Raw genomic sequence first — 18717 nt, 5'->3', positions numbered from 1 at the left:
ATGATTTTTGTTATTGACATAGATTTGTTATAATACTCTGAAGAAAAATATTGTCGATTCATAGCTTGGAAATATAACTGTGTGTCAGATAACGTTAGTTTTAAGCAGTTATTTTTCCGTCATTTAGACGAATGCTCACGTGATATCCTTATGTTACTTATTAAAGTTGTCTTGTAACTGTGCAGCAGTTAGGCCTTTATGTAAAATGTATATTATAAAGATGATATTTTATTGTACTACTTTAAAATAGATGACCTGATAAGAACTTAGTCTTTGCTTGGAATATAAAACTTATTAAAATGTACATTCTAAAACGTGTTAAACTATATACAGTATGGACGGTTAAAATCTCAGAAACATTTTACATGCCGTAAATAAAATTTTAGTCTTCATGTTCTGAAAGTAAAGAAGTAAGTCTTATTGGATTATGAATTATCCTGTTTGATATAAGAATGAAGGTACATCTTTTGAAAGTAATCCAACCCTCGTTTTGTTTTGTTTTCGTTTTAGTTGATATAGACAATAATGTAATTAACTCAACAAGCGAGAATTTTGACCTGGATAGCGTATTATCCAGAAGAAAAATGCTTGCTTGTGCTGATTTTTTTTTTAATTAGGTACTAGCAAGACCCGTAAAAACATTCGAGGCCAAATTAGCATCTTTATTGCAATGACAATTCTTCTAATACAGGGGTGTGCAACATTTTTCGTCGGTGGGCCATATAACCAACTTCATCAATCAAGCGGGGCCACTTAAAAAACAAGCTTATTCGTGTACATGTACAATAAATTAAAAAAAATTCTCAAAATGCAAGCAATAATATTTTATATTTTTGCATGAGTGATCATTTTAGTGCGACACTTGAAATTTAGAGTCCTTGCAGAGCTTGTCAATATCAGCTTTGACAGAAGTGGTTGCCACTCTTAACTGACTGGTCAAATTTATATGCAAAAAACGGCTCGTTTGGGCTGAGAAAACACTTTACATAGAAGAGCGAACAACGTTTCGACCTTCTTCGGTCATCGTCAGGTTCACAAAGAAAGAGGTAACTGACCGGAAGCTGACCACATGTTTGAAAGGGGTTGTGTAACTGTGTGTCGAAATGTAGAGGGCGGTATTAGATGTTTGAATATATAATTTATTATATTAATATAGGTATAAAGGCGTTCCTTTATATTGGTTTATTTTGGGTTTAAGTTGTTGTATAAGTAAGGCTTCTTTAATTTTACGTTTGTTTATGTTTGTTTCTTTATTTAATATTTGAGTGTTTTCTATGGTTATGTTGTGTTTATTTGACTTGCAGTGTTCGAAAACGTGTGAAGGTGACTTTTTATGTTCTTTGAATCTGGTTTCCATTTTTCTACTTGTTTCTCCAATATAGAAGTCGTGGCAGTTATCACATTGTATTTTATAAATAATGTTGGTGTAGAAACAAACATAAACAAACGTAAAATTAAAGAAGCCTTACTTATACAACAACTTAAACCCAAAATAACCAATATAAAGGAACGCCTTTATACCTATATTAATATAATAAATTATATATTCAAACATCTAATACCGCCCTCTACATTTCGACACACAGTTACACAACCCCTTTCAAACATGTGGTCAGCTTCCGGTCAGTTACCTCTTTCTTTGTGAACCTGACGATGACCGAAGAAGGTCGAAACGTTGTTCGCTCTTCTATGTAAAGTGTTTTCTCAGCCCAAACGAGCCGTTTTTTGCATATAAATTTCTCAACAAGTGGGTTTCTCGTCATCACTGATGACTGGTCAAATGTTCATCAGTCAGCTGACTTCTACATTTGGTTTTGATGAGCTTCATTTTGGAGAAAAATTGCTCACAGCAGTAGGTGCTACCAAAAAGGGAGGCAATTCTTTGTGCATGACGGGACAAATTGGGAAACTTTTCACGTACACAGAGTTTGTAAAAGTCTAGCAAACTGTTTTCAGAGAATTTCCTTTTAGTGTCCATGTCAGCCTGCAGTTCAATGAGTTCCATTTGAAAATCTGGAAATCTGTTTGCAAACTCATCACGCAGCTTTTGTACACTGGTTCCATATTTGGTGCAATCCAGATTAGGAAATTCCAGTTTCCTGGTTGCAAGACATGTAAAATGGGTCAATATGGCTCTTCTCAACTGAACCTGGAAAAGTTCCAATTTCTTCTCAAAAGCACAAATATGCTCAAACAACTTATTCACAAGTTGACTTTTCCCTTGTAGTTTTAAGTTTAAATCAGACAGATGCTGTGTAATGTCTGTGAGGAATGCTAAGTCATTCAGCCAGTTTTCATTGCTCAAGAAGTCCACATTCTGACGTTTGCTCTCCATGAAGAACTTAATCTCCTCTCGCAGATTCCAGAATCTCTTCAAAGTAGCAGCTCTACTAAGCCAACGTACAGCAGAGAAGTACAAAACATCTGAATACTCACTGTCCAGCTCATCTAAAAAAGTTTTAAATTGTCGATGATTTAATCCTCGTGTTCGAATATAATTTACGCATTGGACGACATTTTTCATGACTTCTGCAAAATCCAGAACTTTGGTGCACAAGCTCTTTTGGTGAATAATGCAATGGCTTACAACTACGTCTTGTGCTCCAATTGCAGTTAGAAATTTCTTGGTGAATCCATTTGTCCTACCTGTCATGGAAGGAGCACCATCTGTTGTAACACCACATAATTTATAAGGATTCAGTTCAAACTTTTCTACAACCTTAAGCACTTGTTCACAAATATCCTGTCCTGTGGTTGTGGAGGAAAGGCTTGCCATATCTAAAACTCTTCGAAAACATCAAAGCCTGCAGTAACAGCTCTGATGAAAATGACAAGTTGGGATGTGTCATTGATATCAGTGCTTTCATCCAAAGCCAGACTGAAAGCTTCACACGAATTCAATCTCTCTTTCAAAGTTTCTTTGATGTTCTCTGAAAGATCTTTTGTCCTGCGTGAGACAGTAAAGCGGGAAAGGCTAGTTTGCTCCACCAAATATTTTTTCTCTGGACATGCATATTCTGTGAATATTGTTAAACAATTTTTTAATAAATTCTCCATCACTGAAAGGCTTTCCCTTTTCTGCCATACATTCACAAAGCTTAAAACTCAGTTTTGTCACCAGTTCTGAATTTTTCTTGAAAGTGGTAAAAACACCTTGTTGCTTTTCAATGGATGTTTTTTAAATGTTCAATTTTGTCCTTTCGTGCCTGACCAACAATTTCATCAAACTGGGAGGAGTGCTTAGTTGCGTAATGTCGCTTAATATTGTACTCTTTCATGACTGCAATTGTAGTTTGACAGACGAGGCAGACAACACCTTGATTATGTGGGACAACAAGATATTTTGTGCACCATTCACTGTTGAATAACCTTCCCTCATCATCAATTTTTCGTTTCTTAACTGCTGACATTTTACTAGCCCTGAAATCAAAACAAAAATTATTCTCACGAAAATAGCAATGTAGCAAAAAACATAGAATTTATTTACACATGGAACCTCTTATGGACAGAAACACGTTTCTAAATTGGCATCCCGATCATAGCCTTCCGGTACTTAAATTAATTGAGAATAGCAAAATACAGTGTGACCTCGCCTATTCGCGGTTCGCCATTCGCGGCCCCGCATATTCGCGGGTTATGCGCGAACTGCGTTTTGTAGGTCACAGAGACTGAAAGGGCTTTTCGAGGAGATTTCTGTTGTATTTACTCAATCAAGCCGTTTTATCAATTGTCGTCTTCACCAAACAAGATTGGACTGCTATTGGCTGACTGCCTCAGCTTCCCCAACAACGCAAACGGCAAAGCACAGCCCGGTAACGCACGGTACAATTTAGTGAAATACATAACAGTATGCAATATTGCTACATTATTACTGCATCAATGAGTATAAGTATCATTAGTGTTTGGGAAGCATTTCATATAGTATATAATCGCATACATATACGTTTTAAAACTGCGTCCAATATTCGCGGTTTTTCGCTATTCGCGGGAGGGTAAAGAACGTAACCCCGCGAATAACGAGGTCACACTGTACATAGAATCAGATGCATCTGAAAGCAAAAATTTTAATAAATTCAGTAAAGTCACAACAATATGCTAAATAATAATCAATTTACCTTCAATCTCTTGTAGTAACTGTAAAAGGTAATAAAATTTTCACCAATAATGAATGACGGACAGCAGAGGTTAGGGAAAATTGTCGCCAGCGGGCGAAGGCGAGGTTCAGGACATGACGTTGAGTGGTAGACAATAGTGCTAGTGCACGTCACCTATTCATGCCCTAAGGAGGCCGACCAATCGAATTCGGCCTGCTCCTCTCTAGCAAAGATAATTTTAGAAGTTTGTCGAGTCGAAGCCTGGGAATCCCGTAGGATCGATGCTTTTAAAAATATTCCATTTGCGTTGGATTACAGATCAGGCCACATGGTTAGATTACAACAACTAGGGCCACACTAAATGGCTTGGCGGGCCGGGTTGTGGCCCGCGGGCCGCCTGTTGCACACCCCTGTTCTAATACAAGATTTCTAGAATAATGCGAAATAATCCTAATTTCAGACACCAAAAATTTTAAGTCCACTTGTCTTAGGCCTAATGTTAGTTAAGCTTTTATTAAGTACGGTTTATATTCAATAAAAAAATGATTTGAAACTGATAACTTTTGGACGTTTTTTTGCTTTCGTTTAATTAGGGCTAAACTTTACTGTACTTACACTATCAATTAGTAAGGTTGTAATATTATTGTATACCTAACGTTAGACCTTTTTAAAAAACGTTGATAAGCGTTTTTTTTGTTATTGTAGAAAATGTCCACTAAATTATATTTTACACCGTTGCTTGTGTATGTGTTGAAACGAACTGTGCGAGTGTACATTTAGACAGTACTGTGTGTGCGCATTTTTAGGACAGACAAAACTGAGTACCATTTTAATAGATTACAATCATTACATGCATCACGATGTTCTTGATGATAAAATAGTGTAGACTGTAGACTCTAAGAATATTGTAAATTAGTATATGAATTGTGCTTCTCGTTAAATCGTTTGCATAAAAACATCACAAAAAATACAAAGAATAAAGAAGAAACTCGTACACTTTCACGGATGAAGGAAGACGTTGATTTTGTGGACCTGATACCGTGTTTCTCCGATAATAAGACCTACCCATAAAATAAGACCTAGTGTGATTTTTGGGGATAGTTTTAATATAAGCTCTACCCTTAAAATAAGCCCTAGTTAAGAGTGGCAGGAAGAGGAAAGAAATAAAAAAAATAATTTATTAATTAGTTTGTTTAAGTATTAATCAGTTAGTTTAATAGTTTAATAATAGTTTATTTTAAATGGTTAGTTTAATAGTTTTACTTTGTAACTTCATTTTTTTAATATATCAAAATAAGACATCCCCCGAAAATAAGCCCTAGTGTCATATTTTGGAGTGAAAATTAATATAAGCCCTGTCTTATTTTCGGAGAAACACGGTAGATTCACGGCAGCAAGTTTATCGGCAATAGGAATGTAAGGTTAGAAACAATTTTTGTTGGCCTAGATATTTCAAAATTTTTAACTGCGTAAAAACAAATATATATATTTGTTATAATTTAAAAAAAGAAGCTGAAACAAAAATAAACAAAAAACGCTGTCCCTATTGAAAAGATCCTGGGGTACAAACTATAATGTGGGATTATAAAATATATCCTAGGTTTTGGAGGTGAATGAGGAATTGCGGTGGGGATACACCGTCTATCAGTCATAATAGTCATACATTGAGTTTTCATAGTAAACTTTTTTTTTTCGGAAGATGTTGACTAAAATTTATAATGATATCACCACGAAATGAAGATGGAATAATAATTCTTGATCCATAATATATAACAGTTGGGGTAAATGTTGATGATTATTCTCACATATCTTAACATAGTCGTAACTTGAAAAGATATGCATTTAACATTATAGCGACTTGAAAAAACGTGCATTTTTTAACATTGTAGCAACTTGAAAAGATGTTCATTTCATAACATTGTAGCAAGCAATAAAGACGTTCATTGTAGCAACTTAAATGGCTCGCATTTATTTTACCTAGGGCATGAACTCACCTATCACCGACCTAACTCAGTGGAGAAACGTATGCTGGTGTGGTTTAGAAAATACCCGTCTTTCTCAGATGTTCCCGACTTCGTTCCGTGAGTATAAAAACAACAGACACGACTTTTACTATCCTTCTACATAGCTACATATATTTGATATTTGTTTTTCAAAATGTCTGTCTTCTGTTTAACCTGTCTGTCCATTTTTCGCCTATCGTTATGTTGTACTTTTCCGTATCTATGTTGGTCAGACATTCATTTCTTCCATCTGTGTCTCCACATATTGATCTTTCTGTTGGTCAACGGCCTGTCGCGGTTTCTTTCTGGATCTCCACGTATTAATGTTTCTATAGGCTAACGTGCTTCGAACCGTTTATATTTGTTTATTTGTGAGTGTTTTAAATTCGCCATTTGCTGTGTTTTGTTTGACGACACGTGCAGTATAATAACACGTAGAAGCAGCTGTTTTCCGTCGCTACTGAAATTATTTGCACAAGCATGATTGCATTTTTACGGATTTTAAGAGATTTGTTTCTCGTTAATCCCAAAACTACACAATAAGCTGCCTGTGCCTTACCTTGGGTATCGAAACCCGAATTATAGCGTTATATGCCTACAGATTTACCTCGTAGCACCAAGGGGCTGTAGGACGAGAATCGACTCTTATTTCTGTTCGTTATGATGGTTTATGCTAATTAATACGTGTTTCAATTAACCATTAGAAGAGATGATGAATTGTTTAAATAAAATAATTATTTAAAAGTGCAAGTAAAAGTTATACAAGCTATAGTCTTTTTCTGTGTGTCAATTTAACAACAAACTGTTAAACAAAAAACAACTGATATTTATGCATGAAATGTTTTATTTAATTACTTATAAGCTAACCCAAAAGCCCCCCCGCAAGTACAGTGATAAGTCTACGGATTTACAACGCTAAAATCAGGGTTTATATTTCCCCTTGGTGGACTCAGCAGATAGCCTGATGTGGTTTTGCTATAAGAAAAACACACACACACACAACCCAAAAATGTGGGAACCATACATGTATAGATATATATTAGATACATGAAAGGAAAAAGAAATTAAATTGAAATATAGTGGGCATACAGATTTTATAAAAAACAAAACAAACATTTGCGTTAACTTATTAAGTTTGCAATTTCTTTACCACTGTAATCAGTATATATATGTAAGGTAGCAATGACCTTTAAAAAGCGCCCTCAATATTTCAAAATACACATTTTTTTAGATTTATCCTAAATCAAGAATTTTAAACTATTTTGTACATAAATAATTAATTTTCATCATAAAATCTTTACTAATTAACCTGTGAGAAGTGATTAAAGAAAGTCTACTTTGTTTTCATTCCGTGTTCACCTCACTGCTAGCAGCTAAATTTGCTCAGTTGTAAGTGGGAATGCTACTAATTTGGCTTTGTTAGTGGGGCACTAGACTCGCATCTGCAAAACATGATTGCTCTATCAGTCGTTTGGGCGTTATAAAGCCATGTCTAATCTTCCCTTTTATTGGTTGGTGCAGCCCAAGAGTTAGCGGTGGGTGTTGTTGATTAGTTACCACCCCTCTAGTCTTATCACTTCAGTAAGCTAACAAACTATCTAATTTACGTGTTTACGCAATTACAAGTTGTAAATCTTAGTGTACACGCCCACAACAACACATGCGTTTAGTGGCGACCTTAATTATACATGGAGTTATTATCGGCGCTTTTGGCAAGTAATTTCCTATTTTGGCGTCGCCACAGAAACACATCCTTTCAGTCCCTCGCTTGTACAGCGGTACGTCTATGGATTTAAAGCGCTAAAATCAGGGGTTCGATTCACTTCGGTGGACTTAGCAGATAGCCCGATGTGTCTTTGCTATAAGAAAACACACACACACTCACACACATCCTCTCAACTGCAACCTTAGAATGACCAGTTTCTTTATCTCGGTATTTGTATGTTGGAAACAAATAATCGTAAAGTTTTTCTAACTTTCAAAGTTTTTAACGCGTTTTTCAGTAAATGAATGTTTTCTTACAGGAGTGCTCAATATACTCTGAAATGTGTACGAAACGTAACTAACTAAATTTTTTGAATATTGGAGGATGAAGGGGGACAAAAAGCTGGGCCAGTCTAACATATTTGTTAATAATAATGTATGTGTAGAACTGACAAAATCTGGGCAAGATATATGTTCTTCTGCTCTGTGTCAGACATCTAAAATATAAAACTTCTTTTTAAAGGTAGGATTATTAAAAACAGAATTGGAGTTGCCTTTTTACGCAAGGCTTGGTGGTCATGTAGCTAAACTCGGAATCTGCGAGTCCCTGGTTAAATCTATGCTCCACCAAACATGCTCAACCTTTCAGCGATAGGGGTGTTATAATGTGACCATCATTTCCACTATTTGTTGGTAAAAGAAGCCCTCGAATTGTCGTCAGTGGTGTTCACTAACCACTTTTCTTCTGGTCTATCGTTACTAAATTAGGGACAGCTAGTAAAGAGAATCCTCAAGGAACTTTCTATCTTCTTCAAGTATACGAAGAAAGTTATATCAGAGAATATATTCAAAAGTTGGATACCAGGACAGCGTGTATACGTTCATGAAACATGCGTCTTTGGTAACTGATGTAAAATATATAAAATTAGAAACAATTATATTACGTACACAAGAACAAAAGAAAAACGTGGAAAAAATGAAAAATGCATTTATCTTTATTTGAAATTTTAAACTGTCAAGCATCTAAAAAGTTGTTGAAAATACAAAACATATTCAGAAACTGTCGTGTTATCAGGCTGAGTTAGAAGACTGTTGAATTAAACGATAAGTTTATAAATAAATCCCAGTGAAAAACTAATCATGACATGCTAATATGCCAAGCAGTGCTTATATCTAATTCACAACCTCTGCTAAGTCCGAGCCGTCCCAGATGGATTAACGCATAGGCCACCTAGGGCCCAAGCCGGCAATCCAAGTAAAAAAGAAAAGAAACAGTTTCGTAAAACTAGTTGAATTGAAGCAAAAACGATTTATTATTATACTCAAATACTGCCCGGGCCTAGGAACCCACTGAAACTTAATCCGGTCCTGTTTTGGGCCTTAGATAGACTCTGACAGAAACGTTCAGATATCACTCTTCGATGAGACAAGATAAGCCCTATAGATATTGACTACCTGATTTACTTGTAGCAAGTCAGCTAAAAATTAGGAATGACTATACTCAGATAGCTCTTGTGTAGTTTTTCTCAAAAATTCTAAAATAAACAAACTGTTAAGCTTTAAAGCCGGACCACTTTTTAATTTTGTGTTTCTTAGGGTGAGATTTTTTACCGGTTATTTTGACTTATTCTGTTAGTAGGCGTTTGTCACAATGTTTTGACACTCCTGAAAGTGGGGCCCTTACTGAAGGTTATTGTATGTGTACCCAATAGGCTTTATTAGACCCGCATTTAAGAAAAGGGCTCACTTCCAAATTACCATTTTATAAATAATATAGATGATAAATATCTTTTGTGCATATTGTAACGATTACTGAACGTTTAATAAAACAGTAAGTCAACAATATACGAACGTTTAGTTGACTCATTCTTGAATTATTTACTTTTTTATTAATATAAATTATTCTGATTCAAGGTCTGTTTAGTAGTACGCGGTTTTTAAAAAAGGTTGAATACCGCTATTTTTAGGTTAAAGTGTCGTATTCCAACTTTTTGAAGCGTTTAAACGTTTAATATTGTACTCGGTATGTGTAAATGTGGAATTTTTTTTGGTGTGTTATGGACGATATTACAAGCGAGTTTCTGGTTATGTTTGTAGTTTTTAATAGCTAACCGTGAATTAAGTTGAAAGATTTTAAAAGCTATTTTATAACGTAAAAGTAAATAATATTTTATCATGCCCATAATGGATCTTTGTAATCTGATGGTTAGCGTAGCGGTCTGTCTGATCCAGGAACACGCACTACATTTTCAACTGTGGGTGCGTCATAATAGTTTTATAGGATTCAAAAAACTAGACAAAGCCCGTGTTGCTGGCTGGTTATTTTAACTTTGGTCAGTAGTTCAAAATTACGAGCTGTATCTGAACCGTAGAGGTTTCTGTATGTGGTCGTTTAAGCTTACGTATACAGACGGTGCCATTAAAGCTTAAATTTCCAATCTATAATTATATACCGGTACTGAGTGCCGCTAACAAACTCATTTGTACCCAACTGAAATAAATTAACTAGTTGACGATTTACACTTTATCTTAATGTTATCAGTATTTAAATTTAAAAAATAACAACAAAGAAGTAAGTTAAAATACTTAGAATATCTGGATTAAAAACTTGGCTGTAAACTTTAGTCACAATAAAAATAAGGGAAACGACGTACTGAAATAACAGCGCAATAGACAAAATAAAGCCATTTGTGTCCTAACAGTAATGTTTTGTGTTTTTTATATTCATCAATATAATTTCATTAAGACAGTTAGTTAGTGAAATTAACATTTTTTTTTTCGTATTTGTATTCTAATTTATTGTCTAACCACCATTTGAAAAATTAAAATAACAGAAGTAAGATATCAACCCAGTAAAATATATTTTCTTTTTAAATATTTCGCCTCATATCCAAATTTTGCTCACGGTAACAGGTAACACATATAAACTGCAGTAAAGAAATGTATATTTTTATTGTTTCGAAGGATATTTTACATTTTATAGCTTGGATTAAAATGTAACTGATTCATTTAAGTAAAATTTCCGTTAATGTACAAGAACATTTCTAAAATAATAAACGTTTTAAAACATAAACATAAATACATATTGTTGTGACGTGTTCTATCATTGAGCGGGTTCGTTTGCATTATTTGATGAAAATAATGTCAAGTCCAATCCACGTAATAATAGCTTATTTTTACTTTCAATAATGTTTGCTTATGTAAATATAGATCTAATACCATTTAACCCTTAAACAGCGGGAATTTGGTGAATAAACTACAATATACTATTCCAGAACTAGACACTTGGTTCATAATTATTGGAATTTAGCCAGCAAAAAATGTACTTCCGGCAATTTAGCGCTGTCTGTCATTATCTGCTTGGTTATCATGGCGAACAGGAAACAACTGTAAAATACAAGTCTCGTGTGTCTCTTTCCGGTATTGCTACACAACTTAATCTGCCGAAATCTACTGTTCAAAGCATAATTGCCAAGTTTAAGCTTACAGGATCGACTGCTAACCTCCCTCGTTTCGGACACCCCACCAAAATTCCAGAGAGAACCAAGAGGAAGGTTCTCAGAGAAGTTAGTAGGAACCCTCGTTTAACACGTAATGACATACAGAAACTGGTAAGGGATACTGGGGTTGAAGTAAGCACCTCTACAGTTACGAACATGTTACGCTCTTCTGGGTTCAAAGCATGCCGTCCTCGTAGAACTTCATATTTAAAGCCTGTTCATTTAAAAGCACGATTGAGGAATGCAAGAAAGCATGTAGATAAACCCTTGGAAGAGTATTCTTTGGTCAGACGAGGCTAAAAACGAGCTTTTCGGCTACAATGATGTTCGCTATATTTTCCATAAGAAGGGGGAACAAAATCTTCCAAAGAACACCGTCCCTACAGTTAAACACACGGAGGTGGCTCGATCATGCTATGAGGTTCCTTCAGCTCTTCTGGTGTAGGCAGCCTTCACCGCGTCAACGGAATCATGAAAAAAGATATATTAGGCACTTATATCAAGAATGATGCTCGGAACTTGCGGCTTGGGCGTCGTTAGATCTTCCAGCACGATAATGACCCTAAGCACACATCGAAATATGTGCAATCCTGGTTGCAGAGGAATCATATAAGCCTTCTGGAGTGGCCATCGCAATCACCCGACCTCAACCCAATTGAAAACGTTTGGCATGAGTTGAAGACCAGGGTTCATCAGCTTCATTCGAAAAACTTGCAAGGGTTGGAGGCCTTCTGTAAAGAAGAATGGAAGAAAATACCAGTCGAGTACTGTCAAACGATCATGGAGGGCTATGAGGAGAGATTGCGCCAAGTAATTCACTTGAAAGGCTACACAACTGACCATTAAAGTAGACGCACGAACACTTTCTGCCCTTCCTATGTTTGATTATTTGTTTATAAACAGTTTATTTGTAGTTCAATTTACATAAGAATTTATATAGATGTATGTTAGTATAATACTTATAATATACTATACTTTCATTATCCTAATCATGATATTTTTTAGATTATGAGGAAGAAAACTACTCACGACACAGGGATACGAACACTTTCTGTCGTAACTGTATACAAAAGTGGTTTGTCGTTTTTCTTGTATTTTACGAAGAACTTTTGTATATGTTTTGTTAAGTTATCCTTCAATACAATTTAGACTTGTGTAGAGTTTGATGTTGTGTTACAATTCCAAATTATCACATGTTTGATCCTGCGATTTATTAGTTGTGATGGCAAAGGCAATCAAATTAGAGGATCAAAGAAACGTCAGTAAAGGAATAACATTTCACTTAAAAAAATTACTGAACCTCCCTTCCTCCAGCTGTAAGTCTGAAGACATACATATGTAAAAACGTGCTTCGATTCCCATGTTTGGCACAATATAAACAACCTACTGTGTTGCTTTGCGCTTAACAGCAAACCAACAACACAAGCACTAAATTTTGAAAAACTACTAACTTGAAAAAAATACCAATAAGGCATTGTGTTGTTATCCATTGGTTTTAAAGATATTTAAGTTGCATTTTACACAGACACACACTTTACAATTAAAATTAAAATCAGAAAAGTATGAATTGATTGAGAGATTTGCATTGTCTTATGTAGTAAATGAAATAAAAATGCGGTATTTTTAGTTTAAAGTTTGGGTGAAAAGATTAGTCCTCTTATATCAATATATTTTTATCTTTTTCTATAGACAAAATGTGATGGAGCGTGTTAGGAACAAGGCCCGAATCAGGTTGAATATATACTTCTGCGTTTTGGCTGCCATTGGCTGCTACGCAATGATCCTCAGCGGCAAGCGAGCCCATAACCGCGGCGAGTCTGTGAGGAAGATGAACGAAGATTTTCACGAGCGACATAATCATAAGAATTAAACTTACACTTTTTTTTTTATACTTTGTAGTGTACTTTTATAGTTTTTGTTTGTGAATAGTAGAAACTGGAGATATGTTCTTATTTTCAGTTAGTAATTGTGTGATATTTTCTTTACTGCCTATATAAGTATGTGAAAAACAAACAAACAAAAGGAGTAAACATTGATAATTTCACATACGTTGTATCTGTGTTTGTAATTTGATGATATTGTTCAATTATAACTGTTACATCTGTTTTCCTGAACTGATGTCATTGGTAAAACATGAGAGAGAAAGTATTAATTAGTAAGCTTCATTTAGCCATAAGAGTAGGCCTATTTTGATTGCTTCCAAGTGGTTGTGTTCAGACGAAAATTGTTAAACATTTGTCGGCTGGTAAATTTAATTACATCTTTTAGGAATAATTTCATTTAGAATGGGAAGCTAGGACCTTTAAACCTCTCTGTGTTTGTTTTTTCTTTGGAGTTTTGTAAACGGAGCTCAGAAGTTTTATTTGATATAAGTTATTTTGAAAAACAAACAAACAGAATCCCTATGTTTGATTTTAAATAAAGGGTAAATAGTTCTTGTTGTTTGTACGATTTTTGATTGTAATTATTAATATTCATTGTTTTGAAAATTTAAACATTTCTGAAAATTTTTGAAAATAGCATTTTCTGGAGTTCTGTTGTTTATTCACAGGCCATTCGCTTTAAGTTTTGTGCTATTTTTCTAAAGTACTTGTGTGCTATTTAATGTGTTAGTGTGAATATTTTGTGTACTGAGAAATAAATGTTGTTAAAATGTCTATATAGCCCAAGGTTTTTTGCTTATTTTTACTTTTTGTGAGATTCATAAGAATTATTTTATAAAATCACATCTGCATGTCTTTACTTATTTCTTCTCATGTAGTCTAACGACAGATACTTCAGACGTCTATGACAATTAGTTACAAAAATTGTGAATGTTTATAAAAGACACCATTTTCTACGTAATGATCGTATGGTCCAGGGGTCACCAAACTTTTTTTACAGGGGGCCAGATTACTTGGGGAATGAGAAGCGCATGATCATTATGTTCAATACTCATAAGCTAGAACGAAAGCTCTCTGTAAAAGACTTAACACTAAGTTTAGGATGCCACATTAGCCATGTGGGAGTAGCATGCAATACACACATATAATAAAAAAACAAACAGAAATACAACCAACATTTTTATTTACAAAAAGGTTATCAAAGAAGGTGACATTAGCAAAAACAATTGTCACATCGCACATAGTGAGTACATTTTTGAATTTCACTAAGCCACAAAAAAGTTAGTGAGATTTATGAAATTGGCGTTTGGCTTTCAAAATATCTTAAATGTTAGGTTTTGAATTGCTGCATCCAATCATTAGGATCGCTTTCAAATGTTCATCAGTCAACCTTGATTGATGTACTGACTTCACATACTTCATTTTTTGGAAATCCTTGTTCACAGACATAAGTTATTCCGAACACTGATGCCATACCAGATGCGAACTGCTTCAGCTTTGGGAAATCATCTTCAGGTATGCAGCTGTAAAATTCAATAAGCTGCCTCTCTCTGTGTTTTACTTTCAACAAGTCATTTCCTTGCAAATCGATGACCTCCAGCTGAAGTTCCACTGGCATGTCATCAATGACACAATCAAAAGGATTCTAAAAAAGGAGAATGTCACTTTCGATTCTGTCGAGATCCGAAAATCTCTAAAAATGTTTATTTAAATCACCAATAATCTTTTTCTGAAACTCCAGGTTGACATCTTCTGTGATTCCAGCATGAAACTCATTGAAACACTCAAAATGAGAGAGGTTTCCTCCTTCCAAATGTGCTTCAAACAATGACAGCTTTCTCCGAAAACCTTTAATGATTATATAGAGATCACAGACAAGGTTATTCTTCCCATGAAGTTTCAAGTTCAATTCATTTATGTAGGATGTGATGTCAACCAAAAATGACAACCAGGTTGGATCCGACAGAAGTGGATCGGCTATATATATCTAGATAATAAATATATCTATTTCTCTTCTCAGCTTATAAAAACGAGACAAGACTTTACCGCAGCTGAGCCACCTCACCGCCGTGTGATAAGGAAAGTCACAGAAATCCGAATCAATTTCTTCAAGAAACGCCTTGAACTGGCGATGATTAAGTGCATGACTCCGAATGAAGTTCACTGCAGAAATGACTGGTTTCAGTACGCAAGAAATATCTAAGTCTTTTTCACAAAGTGCTTGCTGATGTATGATGCAGTGTATGAACAGAGCGCTTGGGAGTTGAAGATCTTCCAACTGTTTCCTGATCAGCCCCACCAGACCCTTCTTTACTCCAGCCATGTTTTTTCCTCCATGAACTGTTAAACATCTAAGGTGATTCCACTGAAGATTATAGTCTTGCAAAGTTTCATTCACTTCCAATAAATGTCTTCTCCAGTTGTTCTTCCGTGCATGCTGCAAACTGATGCCAACTCTTCCGTGATCTGAAAGTCCAAATTAACTTCACGAATGAACACGAGGAGTTGTGACGTACTCGAGAGATCAGTAGACTCATCCAGTGCCAGAGAATACCATTGGAAGTTTCTAGCTTTTTAGCGTATCTGTAATGCGATGTTCTCTCCACGTTTTTCTGCTCTCCGTACAACTGATGTTGCTGAAAGGCTGATACTTTCAAAGAAATTGGTTTTTCAGGACACAGCTCATTTGCTGCTTCCATCATACACTCTTTGATTAAGTTGCCGTCAGTAAAAGGTTTTCCTCGCTCTGCCATCCGTTGCACTATTTTGTAACTTGTATGAGTGACAGATTCATTTTCAGCAAACTTTCTCGTGAAGAGATTCTTTCGAGATTCAAAAACACGTTTCATAGATTCAAATTTCTCAGAACGGAACTTTCCTGAAAATTTCAAATATGTTGATAGATGTTTTGTTTCATAGTGACGCCGATGATTGTACTCTTCCAAAACGACAACACTTTCGGTGCATATCACATAAGTAACTTTCTGTTTTTTTGTTTCCACAAAGAAGTACTTTTCTGCCCATTCTTCATTGAAAGCACGACACTCAGAGTCCACTTTTCTTCTTTTAAAAGCAGCCATAACAATGGGTGAAAAAAAACAGGATCTGAAAATAAAAAACAGAACGCAGTGAGAAACGTATTGTACAGGTCCAAGAACGCACAAACAAAATATATTGAAACGTACGTTTGCCACGACACTTACCTAAGAACGGGTTACGAAAAGCGCATAACCCAACTACTAAGAGAAGTGAGCTTGCTGAAGCGGTAACCCTAGACCGCTGAATTTACAAGACGAGTCGATAGGACGAGGGTTAAGACTGTACTTGTTTTCGAAATCCTAATGCTTTCAATAGATACGTGCCTCGATATGAATAAACGGGCAGCAAGGACGAAAGAAGAATTTTCCTATTGGTTAAAAATGCGCGTGACAGCCTTGTTTCTTTTTATCATAACGTCTTGTGTTTGCCAGCTTAAAGCGACCATCGTTGTGATTTATTTTGTTATGACATATGACAGTCGGACATTTGATGAAATGTCACTTTTTATTTCTAAGCGGCTAGCTGCTGACGGGCCGGACGAAATGACCTCGAGGGCCGTAGTTTGGTGACCCCTGGTATGGTCGATCAGAAATACATCAAGTACTTCCGGTTCAGAATGGAATGGAAAAGAAAGTAGGTATAATTTGAAACAATATTTTACAAAAAAACATCAGCAAAGTATAGCTTCTTTTATGGTACCTTAACTTGTTGAGATGTGGATTCCCAGAGTTAAATGTTTTAAAATTCAGGCTTATACAATTTGGTCTAATTTATATGTTTTCTATGTAGCAAAACTAAATTTTAAAAATCACACTGAGACTCATGAAATCGACTTTCATCATCTTTCTAACACTGGCTCATAAAGATTTAAGTAATCGGCTTTTTCTAGGCTTGTTAATATAAACAATTTCTAAGTTGTTTATGTTAACGTTAATGCTACAACACAGTTATTGTTTTCGGGTTGAAATTTTATTTCACTCACTCCGAGTTGGCTCTATTTAAACACAAAATATAGTTTTTAATTCGTTTTTTCCTTGAAAAGAAAGCATATTTTCCCAATAATTCTTTGGAACATCAGATATTTCTTTTAACAGGCCCATTACGAGTCAGTGGAGGGCATTGTTATTGGAAAGAAAATCGCCAATCCGATTTTTAAAAATTTTAACTGAATTTTTTTTGGCACATTTAATGGCTAAAAAAAGAATTTCCTGTACTCTTCTCGCTTTTAGTCTATGAAAAGTGATTTGAAGTGGTAAGGTGATTGAAATCCATCAGTGCATTAAGAGCTTAACGGTCAAGCACAAGAAGCATGTAAGTCTCCAAATATATTCTTCAAAACAAGAAACGCAAAAGGGATATTTTTGTTATTTTAAAGAGAAATATATGTAATAACGTTATAAGCTCAGAGTATGTGATGTTACACGTGTTAAGGCACTGATTGTCAGACCAAAATGACAATAAAAGTTATGCACTTTGAAAACGGAGGAAAACAACGGATTTTTCGCCAAAACGCATGCGTGTCCAATAAATTTGTTTGAGAGATATGCATGTTCTGCAAAATCCCTATAAAAGTGACGGGTTCTTGGTTTCCATAGCTCAGTGTTAAGCCACCGACACGCAATACAGTTAAGCCCAGACTGACTGAAGGACAACGCAACAACACCATTGGTCGCTTGGAAGCAGGCGAATCTCGATCAGATGTTGCCAGAGCTGTGAATGTCCACCCAAGCACCATCACAAGGCTATGGAATCGTCACCAACAACATGGATCAACTCGTGACCGTCCACGATCTGGCAGACCACGCCCGCACAAGATCGCAACATCCGATTACGTCACCTTCGGGATAAGACCATTACTGCGACATCTACTGCCTCAACCATACCAGGGCTGCGTAGGATTTCCGATTAGACCGTACACAACCGTCTACGAGATGCAGGAATCCAACATCGACGTACAGTCAGAGGCGTCATCCTCACCCAGCAACATCGTCAAGCACGGCTTAAGTGGACTCGGGACATCGGGTATGGCCTCATAGACGATGGAGGCATGTTTGGTTCAGCGACGAATCACGTTTTATGCTTCGTAGGCAGGATGGAAGGACCCGTGTTTATTGTCGCCGAGGTGAACGTTTTGCAGCAAAGTGTGTGCAGGATGTTGACAGATTTGGTGGTGGCAGCGTCATGATGTGGGCTGCCATCGCCTACAATACCAGAACAGACCTTTTGCACATTCGAGGGAATCTTACGGCTCGACGATACGTCGACGAGATTCTTAGGCCCCATGTGCAACCCATCATGGTGAACGTCAACGACGTTTTTCAACATGACAACGCCCGTCCTCACACAGCCCGACTCACCACTGTTTTCTTGAGACACCATAACATCAACGTTCTTCCCTGGCCCTCCAGATCACCAGATTTAAACCCCATCGAACATCTTTGGAACGAGTTGGAATGACGTCTGCGACGGCGACAATCTCAACCGCAGACTCTAC

The 18717-nt window shown here is 36.0% G+C and overlaps 1 protein-coding gene across 2 annotated transcripts in view; it reads left to right on the top strand.

Moving 5' to 3' along the window:
- LOC143258393 (UPF0389 protein CG9231-like) overlaps positions 1–13950 on the top strand; it is a 33175-nt gene extending 19225 nt beyond the window's left edge. Inside the window, exons 3-4 of one of the 2 annotated variants that reach the window (XM_076517271.1) lie at positions 6076–6175; positions 12991–13950. In XM_076517271.1, the coding sequence (XP_076373386.1) occupies positions 6076–6175; positions 12991–13171 (281 nt within the window). In that variant the 3' untranslated portion in view covers positions 13172–13950. The remainder of the gene's footprint in view (positions 1–6075; positions 6176–12990) is intronic. The other variant, XM_076517270.1, reaches the window with a different exon arrangement.
- The last annotated feature ends 4767 nt before the right edge of the window (positions 13951–18717 follow it).

This window comes from Tachypleus tridentatus, chromosome 8 (genome assembly GCF_004210375.1).
Source record: "Tachypleus tridentatus isolate NWPU-2018 chromosome 8, ASM421037v1, whole genome shotgun sequence".
Taxonomy (NCBI): domain Eukaryota; kingdom Metazoa; phylum Arthropoda; class Merostomata; order Xiphosura; family Limulidae; genus Tachypleus; species Tachypleus tridentatus.
Note: the sequence above shows the minus strand (reverse complement) of the source record. Positions and strands in the feature narration are given on the sequence as shown.